Source organism: Spea bombifrons, chromosome 1, assembly GCF_027358695.1.
Source record: "Spea bombifrons isolate aSpeBom1 chromosome 1, aSpeBom1.2.pri, whole genome shotgun sequence".
Classification (NCBI taxonomy): domain Eukaryota; kingdom Metazoa; phylum Chordata; class Amphibia; order Anura; family Pelobatidae; genus Spea; species Spea bombifrons.
In genome coordinates, this window is record NC_071087.1 from 142,940,219 (window position 1) to 142,962,444 (window position 22,226).

The 22,226-nt window shown below is 42.0% G+C and overlaps 1 protein-coding gene across 1 annotated transcript in view; it reads left to right on the forward strand.

Annotated features, from left to right (window-relative positions):
- The first annotated feature begins 5,233 nt into the window (after positions 1–5,233).
- FCHO2 (FCH and mu domain containing endocytic adaptor 2) overlaps positions 5,234–22,226 on the forward strand; it is a 42,928-nt gene continuing 25,935 nt past the window's right edge. Inside the window, exons 1-5 of the mRNA XM_053475518.1 lie at positions 5,234–5,412; positions 19,271–19,362; positions 20,677–20,751; positions 20,833–20,974; positions 21,058–21,210. Of these exons, the coding sequence (XP_053331493.1) occupies positions 5,380–5,412; positions 19,271–19,362; positions 20,677–20,751; positions 20,833–20,974; positions 21,058–21,210 (495 nt within the window). The 5' untranslated portion in view covers positions 5,234–5,379. The remainder of the gene's footprint in view (positions 5,413–19,270; positions 19,363–20,676; positions 20,752–20,832; positions 20,975–21,057; positions 21,211–22,226) is intronic.

Here is a 22,226-nt window from a genome sequence, read left to right on the forward strand (position 1 = left end):
ACCCTCTAAATGCCACTGCACCCCATGATATGCCTTTTGACCCTCTATATGCCCCTGTGCCCCATGATATGCCTTTTAACCCCCTATATGCCACTCTGCCTCCAAAAGTGCCTTATACCCCTATATGCCGCTGGCATTTAGGGGGTTAAAAGGCATATTATGGGGCAGAGTGGCATGTAGGGAGGTATAAGGCATTTCAGGAGGCAGCTCCCATTAAGGGGGTTAAAATGCATTTCATAGAGCACCCTGCCTACAGAAATGCCTTATGCCCCCCATTTAACACCCCCCCCAAAAAACACCAGTGGGTTGGGGGGTTGGAGACAGGAGGATCCAGGTCCCCTGCAGCGCTGCGGTGGATCTGGATCTTAGTCTCATAGTCAGACCTATTTGAGGTCTGATTATAAGACGGGTATTTTTCAGAGCATTTGCTCTAAAAAAAAAAAAAAAAAAATGTATGGTACATTGCGATTGAACAGCAAGGGAACCTATTAAAGTTGCATGCATGCTACCCCCCCCCCTTAAAAAATATTTAAAGAAACCAGCTATTCTATATAATGCAATGTGCTTGGTTTCTTCCAAAATAAGTGTTGGATCCATTTTAATAATTGTCCCCAAGGTGGTGTGAACCTTTGTTTTATCATGCATGTTATTTTGTTAAACTATTTAATTGAACTATTTTATGCTATATCCTCATGGGTTTACTAGATGATACCTACATTGGAGTCATTATTGATCCCAAGCTGTGAAATGGATCTGTTCAATCAGTAGTACAGTTGGATTATGCTGATGTTATTTGAAGAGACCTCCCTGCCTGATGCATGCTTTAAAATGTTTCAGGGCTTTAATATTAAGTCTAACCACTAAATGGTTCCTTGGTGCGGTACTCTAGTAAGTCCATGGGTACACATAACAGAAATAGGATACTGGCAGCTATTTCAGCCATGATCCAGCAACGTATTGAAGTCTATTTAAAGGAAAACAAGTTTTGCTGCGGAATCCAGTAACCTTGGTGTGATATGGTTTGATGTCATTCATAGAAACCGTTAGCAGACACACCATGACGGCTCTTGGTATATTGTGGAGATGTGGATTCAGTCATCAGGTTCTCCCTCGAAAGTGTGTTTTAAGTTCAGCCATGCTGTGTGGGAATGGTTATAAACATGCTGTTCTACATAGTTTATTGGCTTCTTTCATCTACCAACAAAACATGTATGTTCCTGGTAACATATACGCGTTGCCAGACACGTGCATCCTTGATTGATGCACTCCACCAAGGAGCATCACTAAGCGCCCCTGCTCACGCCAAGATACCCACTGTTTCTTTTTCTCTCCCCACTGCTTTAACCTCATGCCGTTCTTGGCTGATTTAATTGCCCCCACCTTTAATATTGTTTTCTAATCATATACCTTCAGGTTCCCTCTGACTGCAGATAAAGATCAGGTGCTCTGAATAGATTAAAAGCAATGCTGTTTAAAGCGACCATGTAGCAGGTAAATCTCTGGAATCCATATAATGAATTCATTCAGTATTGGCTGCAACACCTGCGCCTATCAGAGTTTGGAAATGTCTTGGGATTTTATAGCACTATTTTCTTGCAGGAGTTGAGAACGATCCCCATCTCTGTATTTATTGAGTCTACTATAGGCTTATGCTCTTGAATTCCAGGTCTACTAGGATCTGTAGGAAGTTTCAACTGCTCTGGATATCCAAACCCATGTAGCAAGAGTCACCCTGGTCATTTTTCTTACAGGGGAACATCCCAGAGACAATATCTACTTTCATGCGGGAGAGAAACTGGGAAGAACTGGACTGTAGGCCAGAGGTAGGAAAAGTCACCATACCTACAAACCATTGTACAAGACATATAATAATAGCATATAAATGGGATGTTTAACACATACATAACAAATATGCATTAACACATACAGACACAACGGGCATTGAGGACCATGCCTGTGAGCTTGCCACCAAGCCTTATGGTACTTTAATACAAAGTTTCTGGCAAGAATGGTGGACTTACAGTTTAAAGGAAGGATTGCATAAACCATTAGTGTCTAGAGGTGTAAATGTGTGCCACCAAGTATGTACGGTAGGTACAATTCTGTGATCTATTGGTGCTGGACAGCCATAGGTGGGAAATGGTTACAAATTAGCAACCCCATTCTCATTAGAGACCATAAGGACTCCTGTAGTACAGTGGCAACAATCAGCATCAGAAATGCCTTATACCCCTATTTGGCACTCTGGCATATAGGGGGTTAAAAGGCATATCATGAGATAGTGGGGTATAAGGCATTTCTAGAGGCAGAGTGGCCCTTTTAGACACTGATGGTTTGACCAAACCATACTACTTTAGTTTCTGGGAGGGTGAGCTGGGCACTCAGTTCTCAGATTTAGGTTTATTTAACTCATAAGGGAGTCATTTCCAGCAAGACACAAGAACTGGCCTTTAAACTACTTACCAGGTGGTACAGAGTTCCGGCAGAACGACACAAGTTCTTGCCACAAGTCTCCTCCCATTGCTGGCGCTGAGAATCTCATCCGGGCACATATGCTCATATTTGGTGGGACTGTCCCTTGATTCGACCCTTCTGGTCAAGGGTACTGTGGGTTATTAGAGAGGTATGCGACCCAAACTTTCAGTTAACACCCCAATTGGTTCTATTACAGGCCTCCTCTATCCCTATCGGAAGATACAAACGTTCTCTTTCTTTACATTTCCTGAATGCAGCCAGGGCTTTAATCCCACAGTTCTGGAGATCCCACTCCATTCCCCCAATTCAGGTTTGGCTGAAAAAGTTAATTTTCACATATCATATGGAATACCTGGTGATGGCTTCCAGGGGATTGGCGCAGAAGCATGACCCGTGCTGGCACCACTGGAAGGTATTCCTCCTATCTCCACGCTTCAAAACCATTGTAGGGATTGAAGCCCCGCTATCCAATTGAGCAACCGGATAATACTGTTTTCAGCTTATGTCTTTATGTGACCATTTCCTACACCACCAACTATGTCTGCTTATCTCTTATTTATGTCTGTAACACCGCTCCCGGATTGGTTTTAGTTTCTGTTTTTGGTTTAGTTATTTTAATCTTTACTTAACTCTCTTATTACATATACTCAGGCTGAACACTTGCACCGACTGCCAGTAATTCGTTGGTCTTAATGGACCTTTCCATCCTTCTCTCCTGTTCATTTTATTGAACCACATTGTACGGTAATCACCTGGCATTGTCTTACTAATATAGATATGAGCCTATTGATGTCTGTTTTTTATTACACCTCACTGCTGTACCTCAATTTATTTATCATATACCTATTACTTGTTATTACCGAGACATTTGTATGTACACAATGTCCTAACAGTCAATGTATGATTTTACATGAATGTGGTTCCTGTCTCAATAAAACAGGATAAAAAAAAGGGGGAAAAAAAGGAATATCATGGGACACTCTGCCTCCAGGAAAGCCTTATGTCCCCCCATATAACACCCCCCCCACTTACCACTGCTTCTGACTCCCTGGTGTCTGGTGGGGGCACGCACCACGTCGCCCAACGGCCGTGCCTCAGCTCTTCGTCCCAACCCTTTTAAGACGTGGGACGAAGTGCTGAGGCACGGCCATTGGGCGGCGCGGTGTGTGCACGCCAGCCCCTTTCATTTCATTAGGCCCCGGAGGAGGCAGCCGCATTCAATCCCGCTCACAGGCGCTGTTTTGAATGTTGGTCTGCCGGCCGCTAGGCCCACCGGGAAATTCCCAGGTATCCTGCGCAGCCCTGGCTGTGGGAGGAAAACATTTATTAGTAGGTGCAGGTCTGTCAACTCCTGCTAAGCCCCTACCCCTTTTGAGTACGTAGCTTTTATGGCCTCCTACCTCCCTTTGAAGACTTCAGTGGATCCCCTCCTTAAAGGGGGCCAACAAGATTCAGCTCACCCACTTAGGGAAGAAAGAGGTTGTAGTATGGCGCAGGAGAATTTGGGGATCCAGTGCTCCACATAGGCACTTTGCTTCACACTCACTTCTTAATTTAAAACCAAAGTACTCACACCAAATTCTTAAACAAGACAGTGCTCTGTCTACATGTAATCTACTCTTTATTTTGGGTGGGGATCTACCGGTACTCACAGATCTGCTTGCTATCAGGCTCAGACTGGACTGGTAAAGGCTCAAGCCTTGATCCATACCTTCTTGGATTCAGAATAGCCAGGTTTCTGCCCCATGCACGGTTTAAATCACTGGCTGCATTAGCCTCTACCATTTTTGCAGGGAGGCTGTTCCACTTAAATGTTTCCAAACTGTCTTACACTGCATGGGACAGTCCCAATTTTGCTACTCTATCCCACTGTCCCGTTTTTTGGGCCGTAATCCTGATTTTAGTCTCCTGTGCCTGGGACTCTGAATACTACATACTGCTCGTGTGCAAAATTGTGCGCATGCCCATTAGTGATAACAGGTTGAGTGACCCAAGCTCCGCCCCCTGGTGGCTCCATTGACCGGTATGCACTTATCAGTAAAGGAACACTTCCTGCAATAAACCTAAGCTTTTGACGTTCCGTGTGCATCACCATACCTGGGAACTTGTGGGTTCCGGCTACCTGGAGCCTACCCTCGCGGGACGCAGCCAGGACTGGCCACTGACGTCGGAGGCGGTACCATTAATTTCATGGGGCGTTCCTGTCAACATCAGTGGGTGTTCCCGCTGGCATTGCAGGAAAACACCCTCCGTTTAAATGGAAAATGGGCACAGCCCCGAGGATTCAGGTGTTGGCTCTGGAAGCGGCGCTAAATTTATCGTTGTCGTGACTGTCGCGTTTTTATTTTAAACCAGCAGCCCAAATGAATGAGTGAGTGAGACTGTCCTGACTCAAACTATTAAGATTTGTATATAAATATATATATATATACACCTTTATTTCACATTGGGAATAGAATGTAAAAAGTGTAATGGTCCACCAAATGCAAAAACAACGTAATAAGTAAAGGGCAGAAAACGGGGGCGACATTTACAGAGTGAAGAAGAATGAACAAATCCCGGCTTTATTACTGCTTTCGTTTATAGTTTTATATATCCGTGATCAGGGTTTGTCTTGTTAAATAAAGCTTACCAAAAAAAAAAAAAGAAAGAAAGCGAGGAGACTGCCTTTCATGAACGCGCAGGAAGTGTATGCCTATACCTTATCTCAAACGCCCTCCTTTGCCCTTACTGCGCATGCGCAATGCCCATTGCAGGAGGGGGAGGAGGTGAGGGACACAGGCGGGATCCGTAGTTCGGAGAAGATCCGTAAGGGGACATTACACCGAGCCGGAAAGCCGGCGAACCAATAGTCACCTTGGCGAATACAGTGTGGAACCCTGTTCCCCTTTTTTCACTGATACCATGGTCATGGCGTATTTCCTGGAGAGTTTCTGGGTGAGCTGTGCTTCCTTACTTGCTTCCTGGCCGGTGTCCGGCCTCCTTTTCCTCCCTACCTTCTGGGCACCAACTGGGAATTGCATAGGGCTGTGGCTGTACAGTGCGTTGTTGGGACCGAGGCTGTTGTACATTTGTGTATAATATACGGGTAGCGCCATATGTGTCTGTAGACATTAGAAGTGCCTGAGCTGTCCTGATGTCTCCCGGTCACAGTGTGGATTTATACCGAAGCATAGAATTTAACCCCAATTTTCCTGATGTAAAAACCCTAATCAGTCCTTGATCTTGGCTTAGGTTCAGGAAAGCATTATGCCTTTTACATGTATGTTTAAATTCCCCTACTGTCAGCCTCTACCACTTCTGATGGGACACCGATCCACTTATCCACAACCCTTTCTGTAAATTAAGACTTCCTACGTAACATCTAAGCCTCTGATTATGTATGTGATCATATGTGACCGGGATGTGCATTTGTGCATGTGACTGACATATTATACAAGGCAGAATAGTCTTTACGTGGCATACATGGTTTCATTTTATTCTATATACACATATGTCTCTATAGTAGATAGCGAGTGTCTGAACAGGGACTATACATTCTTAAACATTACTCAACTTCTTAGTTTAAGACATTTAACGTTCTGATTGTTAAATACCTTGTCTATTTATGGGGTAATCATTAGCAGTTTGGAGAATTTCTCTTTAATTGATGTTTGAGATGAGAAGATCCCCGGCCCTTCGGATCCTAATGCTTTTCCTTATGTTAGAAAATGTCGCTTTGCTTTTTAAAAATTCCTGCTGACTCCTACAATTACATACATTGTTACTCCTGTAAAGCGTTCCATAGATTATTATAAGGTGCTGTCCTTTGGAATCCAGGTGATTACGTTGTTGCATACGTAATGCTGATTTTGTTACGCTGTAATTATATTTTATTATGGAATTGGCGGTTGGAAGCATGTACAGAAAAGCAACGTGAATTAGCAGGCGCCGGCTGAACATGATGGTTTATTGTATATCCACGCGTGTATCCAGCTGTGGAAAGACTCTGTAGGGTTGTTGTAGGGAAGGGCATTTTAGCTCACAGATCTAACTGTATTTTTAGCTGGCCCAGCTATTTATTCGCAGTAGAAGGGCTAAGCTGGCCCTGTAATGTGCATTGTTTAAGGTGGATGAACATGTATTTTCTTTGTGCAGATACCTGATCTCCATGATTTCTGTTGACGGTAGAGCTTAAATATTCAGCTTCCGTGAACCGTTTCAAGCCTATGGTTTACTGAGTAAAGCCGAATATATTGCTAAGCCTTACCAGCCCGCCGTGTTAAATGTTTTCTAGTTCACACGTGAAGTATCGCAGTTACCTGTGCATTCCCATTAGTCTGCCACATTTTATTTCGGATCACGGGATAGTGAGCCGGTGGAAAGGTCTCGCCCCTCCTGTGATGTTCGCAGGAAAAGGATCATGGGAATTGTAGTTAATAGACATTGTTACCTGTTGGCTCAACAGGTTTGGCATAACATCTTTTATTTATCAGGATCCTTGAAACAGGAGCCCTGGTTTTGGTTTCAACCTTTTCACTATGTATTACGAAGGGCAAGTTTCTCCACTATGTAGGGCTGAGCTTGTCCTGCATAGTGTATAACGTATAACATAATGTGTAGAGAGACTGAGAAAATCTTCCTGACTTAACTATACATGATGCAGGGCAAGCCAAGCTCTTTCTGCTGCAGCTCCCTGGCATTGGACCTTCGCAATCTGTAGTGAAGTCAGGGAGTTGAATTTGTGACCCTCCCGGTTCAGAATAAACCCCATTGTTAGGAAAGACAATTGGCCATTAAACATCATTTAAAAAAAAAAAATCATTACGGGTACGTGTATTGCAGGTATGTCAGGCAGTGTTAACACGTGTCCGTGTGCCGTACAGTTCACTAGCCGCGTTAATAGCCAGGAAAAGGGGCAAAATTCTTTATATAGAACTTATATTCAGCTTTGGAGCAAGTAGTTGAAATATGTGTTTGTTTTGTGTAATTGGAGCTGTTTGTGGCTTAGAGCGGACAATGTGTAGTACTGATGTTTCACATGTACGCGCAGCGTGTTCTTAGTATGTCACGTCCACGGTTTGCTTTTTCATGTGACTGTTACTGCACATGGAGAGGGGCTGTTGGTAAGCATGTCATTTGTTGCTGCCAAACACTGCATTTGTTCTTCCTATCCCCGATCAGCTTGGATCTGTTCAGTAAATACAGCTTTGCTGGGCCACGCACATTCGGCATTCGCTTTCTCATCTCTATGACGAGGTCGCCCAGATGGTATTGTGGAACTGTCTGGCTCGGAATTTGCAATGATCTACAAATGAATAAAGGAATGTAGGAGTAAAAGCAGTAGAGGTAGTAAGTGTGCTGCATTAATGCTGGGCTTGTAAGAGTTCACCCTGCTGTTATGGAAGCTGGAGAGGAATAACATCTGGTACACTAGGCAGCCCTTTTACCCAACAGTTCACGTACAAATGATAGACCTGCCTCGGTGACCCAGTTTCTGTGCCTGCCCAGCCCGGCTTCCGTGCAATGTGGCTACTTCCCTGTATTTGATGACTCGAATGTGTATTATGAACTAGGCTCATCTGACACGCAGTGGATTATGTTGTTGAGCGCCGCTGTGTTGGTCAGGTGCCTCCATTAATACAGGGCACTTAAAACGCAGGCAGCATGGCAACGTGCCTGTTTATAATCTGTTATAAAGGAATTATCGTGCAGAAATAAGACCGATACAGACCACTAGTTCTAACACGTTGAGCCTCTTCTGCACACACTTCTGCGTAATAGTGTTTTTTACCAGTTTTTGGTTAGGCTTGCTTGATACGACTGGCATTGTATATATGTGTAAATATCTAATCATATATTAAATACATTTTTACTTTAATTGGGTGATTCCTAGGAATTTTTTTTTTTTTTTTTTTTCTTCTTCAATCCTAAACAAAAATTATTTGACATTTAATGTGGAAGTGCATTGCCTCCACAGAATGCACGTCCAAAGTATGCGCTCGCTCTCTCGCAGCCTCTTTCAGGTCTTAAACCTGCCCCGTTTAATGAATGAATGAAAGGTTACGTTAAACCTGCATAACATATAAACATTATATTATTATTTATTCGCACATACATACCTCTAATGCGTTGTCCCAATGGGCGCATGTCCCAGTGCTTTCTCCCATAGCTGTCGCAATATACTTGGTATCCGTCCGTTGTGTGATCTGCGTTCGGCGACCAAATTATTAAACTTCCTTGGCCTTGTAGAAAGAGAGCAAAACTAGCAAGAGCCTGAGGGGCACAACACTTTTATATTTAAAGGACAGCCTTTTTTTGTGTATTTACTAAATCATGAGATAAGCTGAAATCCGCTTTTCACTTTGTCCTTTGTATGTTTTTCTTAAATAAATTGCCGCTTCTAATATTAAACTTCCTCATATTTCTTAGTGCGGTCAACACATTGCAAAACCTAACCGTGATTATATGCAATTCTTTTCAGCTAAATCGCTAGCAGGATGTAAAAATTGTTACTTCCTCGCATAATGGCTTTACCAAAGAAAAAAGCAAAATATCCTCTGATGGCTGTTCCTAGTCAATTACCCCGCTCACTCCTATAGATAAAGCTAATCCTTTGTTTCAGCTGCAAGTACAAAAGGATAGTGTTCGTTTGCCCGACCCTAAGAAATGTCTATTTGCTTTTGACTCCTGTTTAAACCCCCCCCCCCCCCGGTGTTTTTGAAGACCTAGGTGGCTTTCGGCTGTTAATAGACTTAACATGCTGACGTAAACCAAAATAACCATGGATGCTACACGCTGTTCTCCTTTCGGACGGCTAGGCGCCCTTATGCGGAATCACTTATTGGTTACATGCTTTCGATGAAGTATTTTGCGTTTTCGTTAATCTCTGTCTGCTCGCACAGCCAGTTGGTTGGGAATCAGAAATAGCTGCAGATCAATACAAATAAGAGCAAGATGACTGATTCCAAGAGACGATCCGTAAGAGTTGAGCTGTTCTGTAACCTGCTTTCAGGTATGTTGTAATGTGCAGTGATGCTTAGACTTCACTTTTAGTGAAACGTGAAGAATATCCTCACTGGCGCAACTTCCTTTGGTCCAAAAATCAAATAAAGAAACCTAATCATAATCTAAATTTAACAAGAAATAGGATTTGTCAGTTTCCCCAAATCCTACAATCTACTGTTTTGTGCTATTTTCATATTTCGAGATCCTCTCCAACCATTGGTCCCACGCTTACTTGCTATTTCCCACTTTCCAATATGTTCACGTCCAATATGACCATCTTGTCCCCGTTTATCCAGTTCTGGAGAAATTGTGATTTCACGCTTTACCTTAGTACATCAAGAGCCAGGTGAAGAGATCTCAGGTAAAGATCCTTCTCCAATACTGCCAAAAAGGTGGAAGCACGGAGCTGGTAGTCATGGCAGTAATGTGATATATAATATAATTAGAATGGGTGTCCATACAGTGTCTGAAAAGTTGTGGCCTCCTTTGAACTGTAGGAACATAGGCTATTTTACTGTCCTAGGATAACAGAGCTTTCTCATTACATGGATGTCTCTTGCCTTTGCAAACCAAAGCTAGTGGCTACTTATTTTATACAGGGCTACAGATATTTTCAGCTATTTAAGATGCTAAACAGAAAGGAATTAATGGTTGTGTATAACACTGTATCAGAATATATATTTTGTATATACGGTAATAGGACCATGTGGTTTAACAATGCTTAGCAAAGTGGTCCTTTTTATGTTTTCTGGTTGTCTTGCTTGTGTATTCAGTTTGTAATACAAGCGGCTGCCATGGCAACCTACGTGAGGACTGTCGTCATAATCTATTTAGAGCCACTTTGGCAAATTCAGGTGAAAATTCCCGTTGACGTCTACAGGGATTCATGCCAGCGGGTTTGCAGCTTATAAAACACTGCTTCTAATTTTTTTCTCCTTAAGCAAACAGTGTTGTATATTAGTAATTTTAAGCGGGTTTTTGTTTTGTTAGAAATCCTCACATTTTATAATTTTTTTTATATATATATATTTTTACTTCTATCCAGCAATAGATGCACTAATGAGGACCTACATAGTGAGTTTTGTTAAATTACCTGAAATGACACTTAATGTGTGAAGAGGATCCAGAAATCTTTTGTGTGAATATGTGAGCGACGTGGCCAGTGCGAATCCAGATGTATTCGGACAGCCATGCAGAGGAAGCTGGGTTTGTGACCAGCAGGGAAGGATGTGCTTTGACCCATGAAGTAGCTGAGTCTGCTATATATTTGCTTATACCCACAACAGTCCCCTTATCTCTGGACCCACTGATTTGTCTAACATGCTTTTACTGTCGAGTACATTGTACACGGTTGGCATATATAGATATATTTCTATATATATATCTATATAATATATATATCTATAAAATATAGATATATATAATCTTGCTATATGGATAAAAGTACAAGGACTTTTTTGGCATCACATTCTACATACATATTCATTAATATGAAGTTGGTCCTGTGTTGTAGCTGTAACGTAACTCCTTCCGCTCTTCTGGGAAGGCTTTCCACAAGATTTTGTAGCATTTCTGTGGGATTCTTTGCATCCCTCCAGTAGAGCATTTATGAGGTCAGGCAGTGACGTTGGATGAGAAGGCCTGGCTCGCAATCTCTACTCCAGTTCATTCCAAAGGTGTTCGATGGGGTTGACCTTGCTTTGTGCACTGGGGCACATCTATGTCCTCTTCAGCATACCAAGACATTTTGGTAGGCCCTCTTCCATTCCAGCATGATTGTGCCCCAATGCACAAAGAAAGGTACATGCAGACATGGTTGGATGACTCTGGTGTGGAAGTCCAGAAGACTATAAGGAAGTTGCTCTCTGTGGCTTCTCAGTATGCATCGATTATACTCTTGGTACATCAGTGAAGACTATAAGTGATGGGAACACTCAGTGGTACTTTCCTGTTTTTGGAGAAACCCTGAAAATTTGGGTTTATATACGTATACATGAGAAAATGGTATTCATAGTAGTTTTGTGAATAAACTATGCTGGAAATACATTTTGTCACCTGGACTTATAGACTTGGATGAATTTGTAGGCAGTGGGGTACATTCTGGTGTGAAAGGGTTAATATGTGGAATCCACAATCACAGTGTGTTTTCAATCACTTTGAAATAAAACTTCTATTCATGGGAGGGAGGCTCTCTTTCCATTTCCTGTTGATACTTTTGTGAAATGCTTTTTTGCTGATAATTTATTTCCATCCCTTATCAGTGACAGAGCACCTAATATGTATAATTCATGGGATATATATTCCCTACAGCGTTATATGCGTGACAGTCTCTGGTTTTTCGAAACGTACTTGACGTACAGGCTAAAGAATATGCAAGAAATGTGCAACTTGGTTCCTTTACTCACAGGAACTTCACAATACCATAAAGTAAGCCAAGAAATTGACATGTGGATTTGTTTTTCCTTTTACCGTAGCACAATAGATGAAGGACTGGCTACTGTTCTGTGTTGTGTCTTACTAACATGCGCGGAGTGGGGTGTTGCAAGTGGCCGATAGAGCAACTTAACTTTACCTGTTCCCTGCCCCCCCCCGGCCAGAAGTTGCCAGCCCTCCCCTGCTGATGTGGAAAGACCCTCGGCACCCTCCTCACCCTATCTAGTGAATTTATTAAATCTTTGATTCACTGCCCCTGTGTCGGTGAGAGGGCACGAATGTCTACGTGAATGTGAAAGGTTGCTCCATTGCCTTGTATGTAGGGCTGCAACTAACGATTATTTTAATAATCGATTAGTTGGCCGATTATTTTTTCGATTAATCGATTAATCGGATAAAAAAATGAATGTAAATTTTTCATTTATTTAAAATAATTTACTAAACAAATGATGTTAAATACAAACAGCAGAATAAAAAAAAACTTTGATAAAACATTTCTTGTCTTTATTTCCCAACCAGCCCCCCAATATATGCACATTTGAGCCCAGGCTTGCTACGCTGCCTCCCAGACATGCCATGCTGCCCCCCCACATATGCCACGCTGCCTCCCACATATACCACACCACGCTGCCTCCCACATCTGCCACTCCATGCTGCCTCCCACATCTGCCACTCCACTCTACCCCCCACATGCCACTGTGCCTGATACGCCTTATACCCCCTGAAACACCACTCCATCCTCCCCAGACATGCCACCCTGCCCTCCCCACATATGCCACGCCATGCTGCCTCCCACATCTGCCACTCCACAATGCCTCCCACATATGCCACGCTGCCTCCCACATCTGCCACTCCACGCTGCCTCCCACATCTGCCACTCCACGCTGCCTCCCACATCTGCCACTGTGCCTGATACGCCTTATATCCCCTGATACCCCACTCCATCCTCCCCAGACATGCCACCCTGCCTCCCAGACATGCCACTTCCCTACCCCCAGATATGCCACTCTACCCCCAGATATGCCTTATACACCCTGATACACCACTCCGTCCTCCCCAGACATGCCACACTGCCCTCCCCACATATGCCTTATATACTGTATATGCCTTATACCCCCAGGATTTAGATTCCCCTAAATTAACCCTAAACTCCCCATTAACCATAACTGCCCCTAAATTAACCCTAAACACCCAATTAACCATAACTGCCCCTAAATTAACCCTAAACACCCCACTAACCATAACTGCCCCTAAATTAACCCCCACCTCCCCTAACTTTCAGTAGCCCAAATATATATATATATATATATTACATACATATATATATATTACATACATATATACATATATACACACACACACACATTATATATATATATATATATATATATATATATATATATACATATATATATATATATATATATATATATATATATACATATACTTACAGTTAGATGAGTGTCACAGCCATGTGGTTCTGGCCTGGAGAAGGAAGGGGCGGGGCCAGTTGTCACAGTGATTACAGGGAGGGGGAGTAAGTAGGAGCTGCTGCTGTGAGACGGTGAGTCAGACTAAACGGATTATATAATGAGGGGGATTTTTCAGAGCGTTTGCTCTGAAAAAACCCTCATTTTATAATCGATAATAATCGATTCAACTAATCGATAATGAAATTCGTTGCCAACGAATTTCATTATCGATTATTATCGATTTTATCGATTAGTTGTTGCAGCCCTACTTGTATGCTTGCGTTCTAGTAGGACTGAACTCTAACAGCGCCTTGTTTCTCCATCAGTATTGACACGTGAAACAATAGGTGCAAAGAGTCGGGTCTTTAACAGTGTGTATAGTGTTTGTGGCGGCAGGGGTGAGGTTAGGGTTAACGGCTTCTGGGACCAGTATTTCTGTGACACCCCCCAAACCTGGGCTCTGCTACTAACCTAATACACTAACATACTCGCTGTGACACCATATGCTTATACCAACACACGCACACGCTGCAATGTCAGACTAGGAGAGATGAGAGGGAGAGGAGCAGAAGGTGAGAGGAAGGGAGTGCGTGTGTATGTATGACGTTGCGCACACTCAAACGTCATACATATACACTTACTCACTTTCTATCACCTTCTGCTCCTCTCCCTCTGTTTCTCATCTCTCCTACTCTCCCCTCCTTCTCCTCCCTTACCTACAGTAGCGATCTCCCTTTTACCTCACGCAATCAGTTACTGGATTGCCCCGGGGGCCGCGCACCAGACTTGGCGTGCCCCAGGGGCCGTGCACCGGATTTGGCGTGCCCTGTTGTGACAGATTCCTTACCGAGAATGGGGGTCCTGCTAAGGAGAGTTTTTAATAATCAGAAAAGGCACACCTTTTCCCTTTAGACCGTATACTGTGAATACTTGTTCTAGAAGCTTTGTATTTACGTTTGCTTAATCATCCACTTGCAGGCTAAATTACAGATGCAGTGTAGTAGATAAACTGCTTCTAACGCCAATGTGTGAGATACATGTAGATGAATGAAAAGTTTGGTCGCTATAGGAGAGAAGCTGCCCGTTTTTTTTTTGTTTTTGTTTTTTTTATTACAGTCTGAATATTTTATTATTTTGATGTGATGCTGTTAGCTTAGCTAGCTCGATACAAACAGCCAACTAGTGCTTTACCCACTGAAAGGATTATTATATATATATTTATATATAATGAGGTTGGACAGCACTTAAATGGATAGTATTTAAATAGCCTGTGCTATCCCCTTCTAGAAAAGTCTCATATTTTCAGCTGTGCCATTAGAGGAAAAGTCCCCCAGTCTGGAACCAAAACAACCAGGAATATGTTTTTGGCCTTGTCGGTGAGGTGTGGTCGGTATCTCTCTCTATCAGGAGTGTACACCCAGCCCAGGAATTTTGTGTACCCCATTCTTCAATGAGTCCAATTCTCAAGCTGGGCTTTCAAAAATACATTGTGAGGCTCAACTCCAGGCCTCAAGCACCAAACTGTTCTTTATAAACTTCAGCCAAAGGGGTCCAAAGGAAGTTACAGCACCATTCCCTGTGGTATATACATAAAGTTGGCCATATATGTATTGCTTATATTAATCTGTAAACTGTTATGTAGGTTTATTGCGTACATATGTAAAATGTAGACCTTAAGCAATGGTTCAGTCTTTCAAGATATATCTACTAACCAAGTGAGAGTGTGGTAGTACTTGGTCTCATGTCCTTTTACTTCAACCTGCTAACACACACTATATGGACAAAAGTATTGGGACACCTGACTATCATACATGTATGACCTTGCTGAACATCCCATTCCAAAACCATTAATGTGAAGTTGTCCTCTCCCTGTTTCAGCTATAACAGTCACCACTCATTTAGGAAGGCTTCTGTGGGAATTTGTGCCCATTCAGCCAAGGGAGCATTTGTGAGGTCGGGCATTGGTGTTAGATGATAAGGCCTGGTTCAAAGTCATCCTTCCAATTCATCCCAATGGTTTTCAGTGGGGTAAAGTTCAGGATTCTGTCCAGGCTACTCAAATTCCTCCACGCCAAGCTTATCATGCTGTGGCATTTAGATTACCGTTCAACAGAACTAAGAGGCCTGAACCCTGAAGAACAGCCCCAGACCATTAGCTCTTGTCCACCAAGCTTTACGGTAGGCACTATGCCTTCGGGTAGGTAGCATTCTGACATCTGCCAAACCCAGATTCCTCCATCAGACCGTCAGAAAGTGAAGTGCTATTTGTCAACGCGGAAAACATGCTTCCCCTGCTCCAGAGACACCACTCCAGCCACAGCTTGCCGTTGTACATTGTGTGAAGCTGCTCGGCCATGGAAAACCATTTCATGAAGCTCCTGACATGTGCTGATGTTGCTTCCAGAGGCAGTTTAGAATTCTGTAGTGCAGAGAACATGCAGTTTTTAACACACTCAGCAGCCCCTCAACCTTTTGTTATTCCTAGAGGCTTCCCCTTCTCAATAAAAGCATTTACAGTGGGCCAGAGCAGACATTTCAAAAACTGACTTGTGGCCAAGGTGGCATCCTATGACAGAGCCACGTTCCAAGTGACTGAACTCTTCAATACGACCCAATCTACTGCCAGTGTTTGTCTATAGAGATGGCTGTCCATGTGCTTGATTTTACACGGCTGTTGGCAATGGATGTGGCTGAAATATATGATATATATAGTGTGATCAGTACGGTGATCACACTAACATGAGAAAATGTCCTTCAGAGGTTAAGTGGTGGACAGCTTGGCCCCCAGGCAGATTTTGCACCGAGCAGAAATGTCAAATACCAGTCTGAGCCACAACAGGACGGACTCGGATCAGCGGGGATAGCGTCGTGTTTTCTCATATGAAAGCAAATGTATCCCGTAGGGAAAAAAAGCTTCTTGCGAAGTATTCCTGTCCTGCATGTAAGTGGTTAAGCTGACGTGGCGTAATCATTCCTGCATTTCTTATTATAATGTAAATGAAGTTTAGTTATTTTAACACGTATGATTTATATGATCACGCGTTCCTTGTCGCACTAAGCAGGTTGCTTTCTCACACGCGTTCTATTTTTCTATTCCCTGCTGGCTTTGGCAGGGTTTCCTCGACAGCTGTGCCTGCCTGCTTATGGAGACGCTTGCGCATGGCAAGTGTGACCCGTGAGACACCTTGGCAGTGATCATCTTAGAAGGGAAAAGAATCTCTGCCTTCCATGAATGCTTGGTCCCCGGGGAAGCTAGAGAGAGACATACGTAGCTGTCTTGTTTTTATTATGACACATTATGTTCTTGTAGACTAAATTAAACTTGAGGGAACCCCTTAAAAATATACACCAAGCCATTCCTTGTTTCGCACTCTCTGCTTTATAGTTTTGCTGCTGTTTATTATTACCCTGTTATTTTACTTACTTTTTAGGGGATACAATATGTTTTTATTTATTTTGCGTGTCTTAACATACTCATGCCCCCTGTGGAAGCAGTTTGTGACGCCGGTAATTGTCAGAGAGATCCCACCACAGGCTCCTTGATACTAATCAGCTGAGATTTATTCTGCAAACAAATAAAACGCCACTTATCTCAGTTGGACTACATACCATTGATTTGAATGACACCGATTACCAGTTTGGATATGAACGCTGATTCTGTTAGTAAATACATGTTTTCACAAATGACGCAGTTGATACGTTTCATTCATGTGGAAAAAGAATGTTAGAAAATGGGTGCTGTGCTATGGAGAAATTGTTTCCAGGAATTCTACAAATAATTAATAAGTAACCCCAGAGTGAGCCATTTAAGGCACCGTCTAATCCCTGTGCGTATAGTTTGGCTGCACATTGGAGTCGGTGCGATAGAGTGCATTTTAAGGCATGTTGACACATGCTCGTAACTGACGGCCACTCGACCTCAATGGCTTCAAACTGATAAATGGGAGCTCAACTAAGCTGATTGCATGCTGTATTTGCTTGCTGTAAACCAGGGCTCTGCAAATCTCAGGCACCGGGTGCAATGATGCCTAGGAATCACTTTCTGGCACATGGGCGGTATGTCTGGTATTGGTTTTGAGGACTGGCTATAGGGGGAAGCTGAGGCAGGTGCTGTGGGGGGGGGGGCATGGCCCCCGGGCACCTGCGTTACGTTCCCCCGAGAGGCAGCGGTGGACAGCTTGCATGCAGTGCAAACAGGTTTAAGGAAGTAAGGAGAGAGGTGTGTGTGTGTGTGTGTGTGTGTGTGTGTGTGTGTGTGTGTGTGTGTGTGTGTGTGTGTGTGTGTGTGTGTGTGTGTGTGTGTGTGTGTGTGTGTGTGTGTGTGTGTGTGTGTGTGTGTGTGTGTGTGTGTGTGGTGTCAGTCAGTGTGTTTGTAAATATGTGTGTGTGTGTATACACTGTACTGTTAGTCCCTCTGTGTGAATGGCTATGTATGATGCCAGTTAGTGTGTTGGTGTATGTTTGGTAGTGATGTGTTAATGTGTGTGATCTTAAAGTGTTGTGTGAGTGTATGTTGATGTATCTATCAATTAATTTAGTAACAATATTTACAGATAATCTAATGTGTTGAAATATCAGTTTATTATGTTATGTACAATAATTTAATGTATTTAATGTACTTTTTCCTCATATGTTTTGTGAGATCTTTATCTTTAGAATGAGATGTATCTCTTAATTATGATACATATATATTTTATTTATATTTATTTTAAGGGAACATACGATGGGTGGGCATCACCATAGAAAGGAGAGATCTTTAGAAGATCTATAACCAAAATGTTAAGTAGATGAAAATAAAAAAGGTGAATGGGGAAGGAAAAACTGTCTCCTGCGTTATTTTGGTTCGATCCTAAAGCCAAACCCAATTTGTTGACCTCTGCTGTAAAATGCTCCAGCAAGCATTCAGAATGAACTTCAATGTGCTTTAAGTTAGGTTTGGAGGTTTTCTTTACACGGGAGACGCACAAAAAAAACCCTGACCTTTTATTCTCACTTTTTTACCAGTAACTGGTCAATGAAATATCCCCCCCCCTCATTATCTCGAGTGATAACGGCTTCTAACCTTATTTTACTAATTGCATTGGTTGATATTGTCAACTTGCCCCTCTTTGTTAAACAGGATCCTATAAAACCATCTAACTGCATGCTTTAGTACTCTAATTATGGAGCACTCTTCCTTACTGACTTTAGCCAATACCCTGGTTGATGAGTTATTCACCATGAGCTCATATCGATGCAGGTTTTAGTGGGCCGTTCCTCTGGTCTGTCAGTCTCTAGTCTAATATAATCTGAAACACACAATTAACGGGGTTTAAAATAAAATAAAATATATGTATTTATATTTTGCTAACTTTTAATGCAGAGAAATTCATCAGCCTGGTCCCGCTTCTAAAATGACATCTGACATCTATATCTGATGTCATATCACCTAAATTATAAAATCACATCCAGATTTCTTTGACGTAGCTCCCGTGACCTCGTTCTGGCTCGTGAGATTTGACCTACTCCTGGTATAAAGAGTTTCTCTATGAATGGGCTATTCACAAAAGTAGAGGTTTGCCTTTCAACTTGCATAATAAATTATGAACTTTCCGTTAAAAAACCCTAATCAACCCCCAAGTGTTACTAAGTGTTATGTAAATGGTAAGGCATTTTGGGTTGTGTGGATGGGGTCTGGTGCTAGAAGCCCTGGCTATTGTTTATAGGAGGGTCCATATGAAGATCTCTACCCACTCCTGTTCATCGAAAGGTAAAAGATCCATTAGGATCTATCCCGGGTTCCTATACCTGTGTTTCAGATATGAGATTTGCATGCGTTGTTAGGATTATATAATTGTCTCTAATCCTTTTACTTGCCTGCCACAGTAACAGACCGCTTATGCATTTATTTTAATTCTTCATAGGGGGAAAAGAACAATGGGTTTGATGTGCTATATCACAACATGAAGCATGGGCAGATCTCAACAAAAGAATTGTCTGACTTCATAAGAGAGAGGTATGTTTTCATTTTTTCCCCCCCAGTTGGGACAAGACATCATATTACCAACATCAAAGACTATTGATTTGCACCTATATCTATATTTATTGCATGGAATGTTTTTTTTTTTACATCCAACCATAGGAGTAATGGTATAGCCTTAATTTAGCTTTGATATATTGAATATTGTTGAAAATGGAATTGGCTAAAAGATTTTAAAAAATAAAAAATGTCCCCTTGTCCTGTATATGATGAACGCATTGTTTGCCCGGAGAGGTTCGTGTCAGCCTCTTGTGCTTCTCCGTTGGGGCCGAGTACAGCTCCAGCTTTGTAACACCAGCTGTATCTTGTTTGTTTCTCTCAAGCTGAATTGTTGGCAGGATAGATGATTGCATGACTGTCCTCTTCTATTGTAATATTTAACCCCTGCATAGTTTAACTTTCTGGGATAGATGGCACCATATACAGGATTTAATATGTTGAACACTTAATTTAATAGGCAGTTGTTGAGCAACGAGCGTAAATATTTTACATAGGTTAGATGAAGGTGTTCTTTGCCAAATCAGTTTTATTTGGGTGTAGCCATGTAAAACCTATAGTTTAGTTAGCTGTGTCACTCCGACGTAATCCACGCGTTCACGTGTTCTTGTTGCCGGTGTCATCAGATGCATTGCAGTTTTTGTTAGGTAGGGTTCTATGGAACAATAACTATGGATTGACCTATCATTTATAATGAAAAATATAAACCAACAAATATATAATAGTTAAAAATGAGTTTTTTAGTTGTAGCTATTTTTGTTCTTTTTAACTTGCTGACCATAACCCACATCAAGCAGAAACTCCACCGATCTCCATCAAATGCTGTAATCTGAACCGATCATGTTATCTTCAGTGGAACTGTATATGGGATAGGATATTTTCCCCCTAAAATCAACCCCCCATTAATTAGCCCCTTAATCCCCATTTCCCCCAAACTAACTTAAACAATAAAAGAAAACCATACAGAGAGTGAGATTTGACACAATGTTTAACGTTGGCTCTGTAGTGTAGTTTTTTGGCAGATGTATTTACATCTATGTATGTGAATGTACTCAAATGACTACTACATCGCTTTCTTAAATATCTCTTAAATAACTTTTACAGAAATACATTTGCATCTATATTACATTTAGTGATCTGGTAGACCAACAGGAGAGAGTTCAGATGTTGAACCTGAACATTCACTTTGATTGAAATCTTGTAAACTCGGTCCACTATTCTTCTTTTGCTTGTAATTTACAGGTGTTAACATTTAATCGTTTGTTTCTTCCTTTTTTTTTTTTACTTTTTTAGGTCAACAATTGAAGAGGCATATTCTCGCTCAATGACCAAACTTGCCAAGTCTGCAAGCAATTATACACAGCTTGGGTGGGTTTCCATGTTTTTAGTAATTTACCGCCTTTGGAAAGGAAGGGCTAATAATAAAAAGTCATATTATAAATTTTGCAGGACATTTGGACCGGTCTGGGATATATTTAAAACATCTACAGAAAAATTGGCCGTGTGTCACCTCGACCTTGTGAGAAAGCTACAGGAGCTCATGAAAGAGATTCAGAAGTATGGAGATGAACAAATTAAAACACACAAAAAGGTTTGTTGTTGCGGATATGCGTTATTTTTATTATTTTATAATTTATACTTAATAAACTGGCAATATATTTTCAAACTTTTCAGACAAAAGAGGAAGTATCAGGAACCCTGGAGGCCGTGCAAAATATCCAGAGCATTACTCAAGCCCTCCAGAAATCCAAGGAGACTTATAATATTAAATGTGTGGAGCAGGAGAGGCTAAAAAAGGAGGGAGCCGCACAGAAAGAGATAGAAAAGGTAACCTGGCCAGTTCCGTATGTTTTAATAACAATGAGCGGCATATAATCACTTCAGCTATAAATCATAGTAATGGTAATATCCGTTAGTGCTTTCTTCTAATGGTACAAAATTACTTTTTGGATATTGTTTGCAAAGATGATCTTCATCCCGTCCATTAATGGTATAAATTATGACCTGGAATATTTTTGTTAAAGCTTTCTTTTTTGCAACGTTTTATGGGAGATATCCGTACAATGGCACTGCAGGGTGTGCCTTCACTTGGGATACTTAATGATAATAAGGGTGTTGCGTTGCATGAACTAGTTGTTCAGGCTTAAATCAGTGAGGCCATTGTGTTCACACCCTTTGCTACAATGCAGCAGCTGGGAATTTGTGAAACGGACCATGCAAAGGGGCCAAGTACCTGTCATCAACATTACAGTGAATATGACGGTTGGAGTGTCCCTTCCAACACAAAAAACACTTACCTGACACAGATGAGGCAGTCCTGCCGCAGCGCTCCTGCCGTATTGTCCCATGTGTCTTGGCACTAATGGGCTGCTTAAGGCAGGCAATCGGAGGCTGGAAAGGACTCCCGGTGATATTAATCGGAGCACTTTCCACGCACCGGAGCCACTGCGGAAGCTGAGCGTATCGCATGCAGGGATCTCCTGTAGGGCGTTTAGCTAGTGGATGAAGAAAGGGGCATATGCAGAATCCCCCAAAATGAACACCACAAACATTTAAATGGACCTGTCATATTATGATTAAAGTTCATATGTATATATAAACTCAATGTACATCAAATGTATATATGGTTTATATCATGATTTTTGCAAACGCAAGAATACCTTTCAGACCCAGCTGTTTGTATGTGTTTTTGCCAATGGAAGTGGGAACGGTAGTTGAAACCAGTGCCACCCCTGCTGTAGGACCCCAAATAACTAGATTTATTAACCAGGTTTAATTGCAATCTAGGGAACTCAGGAATTAAAATGTATAACGGCAAAGCACGCACCCAGCAAATACATGCT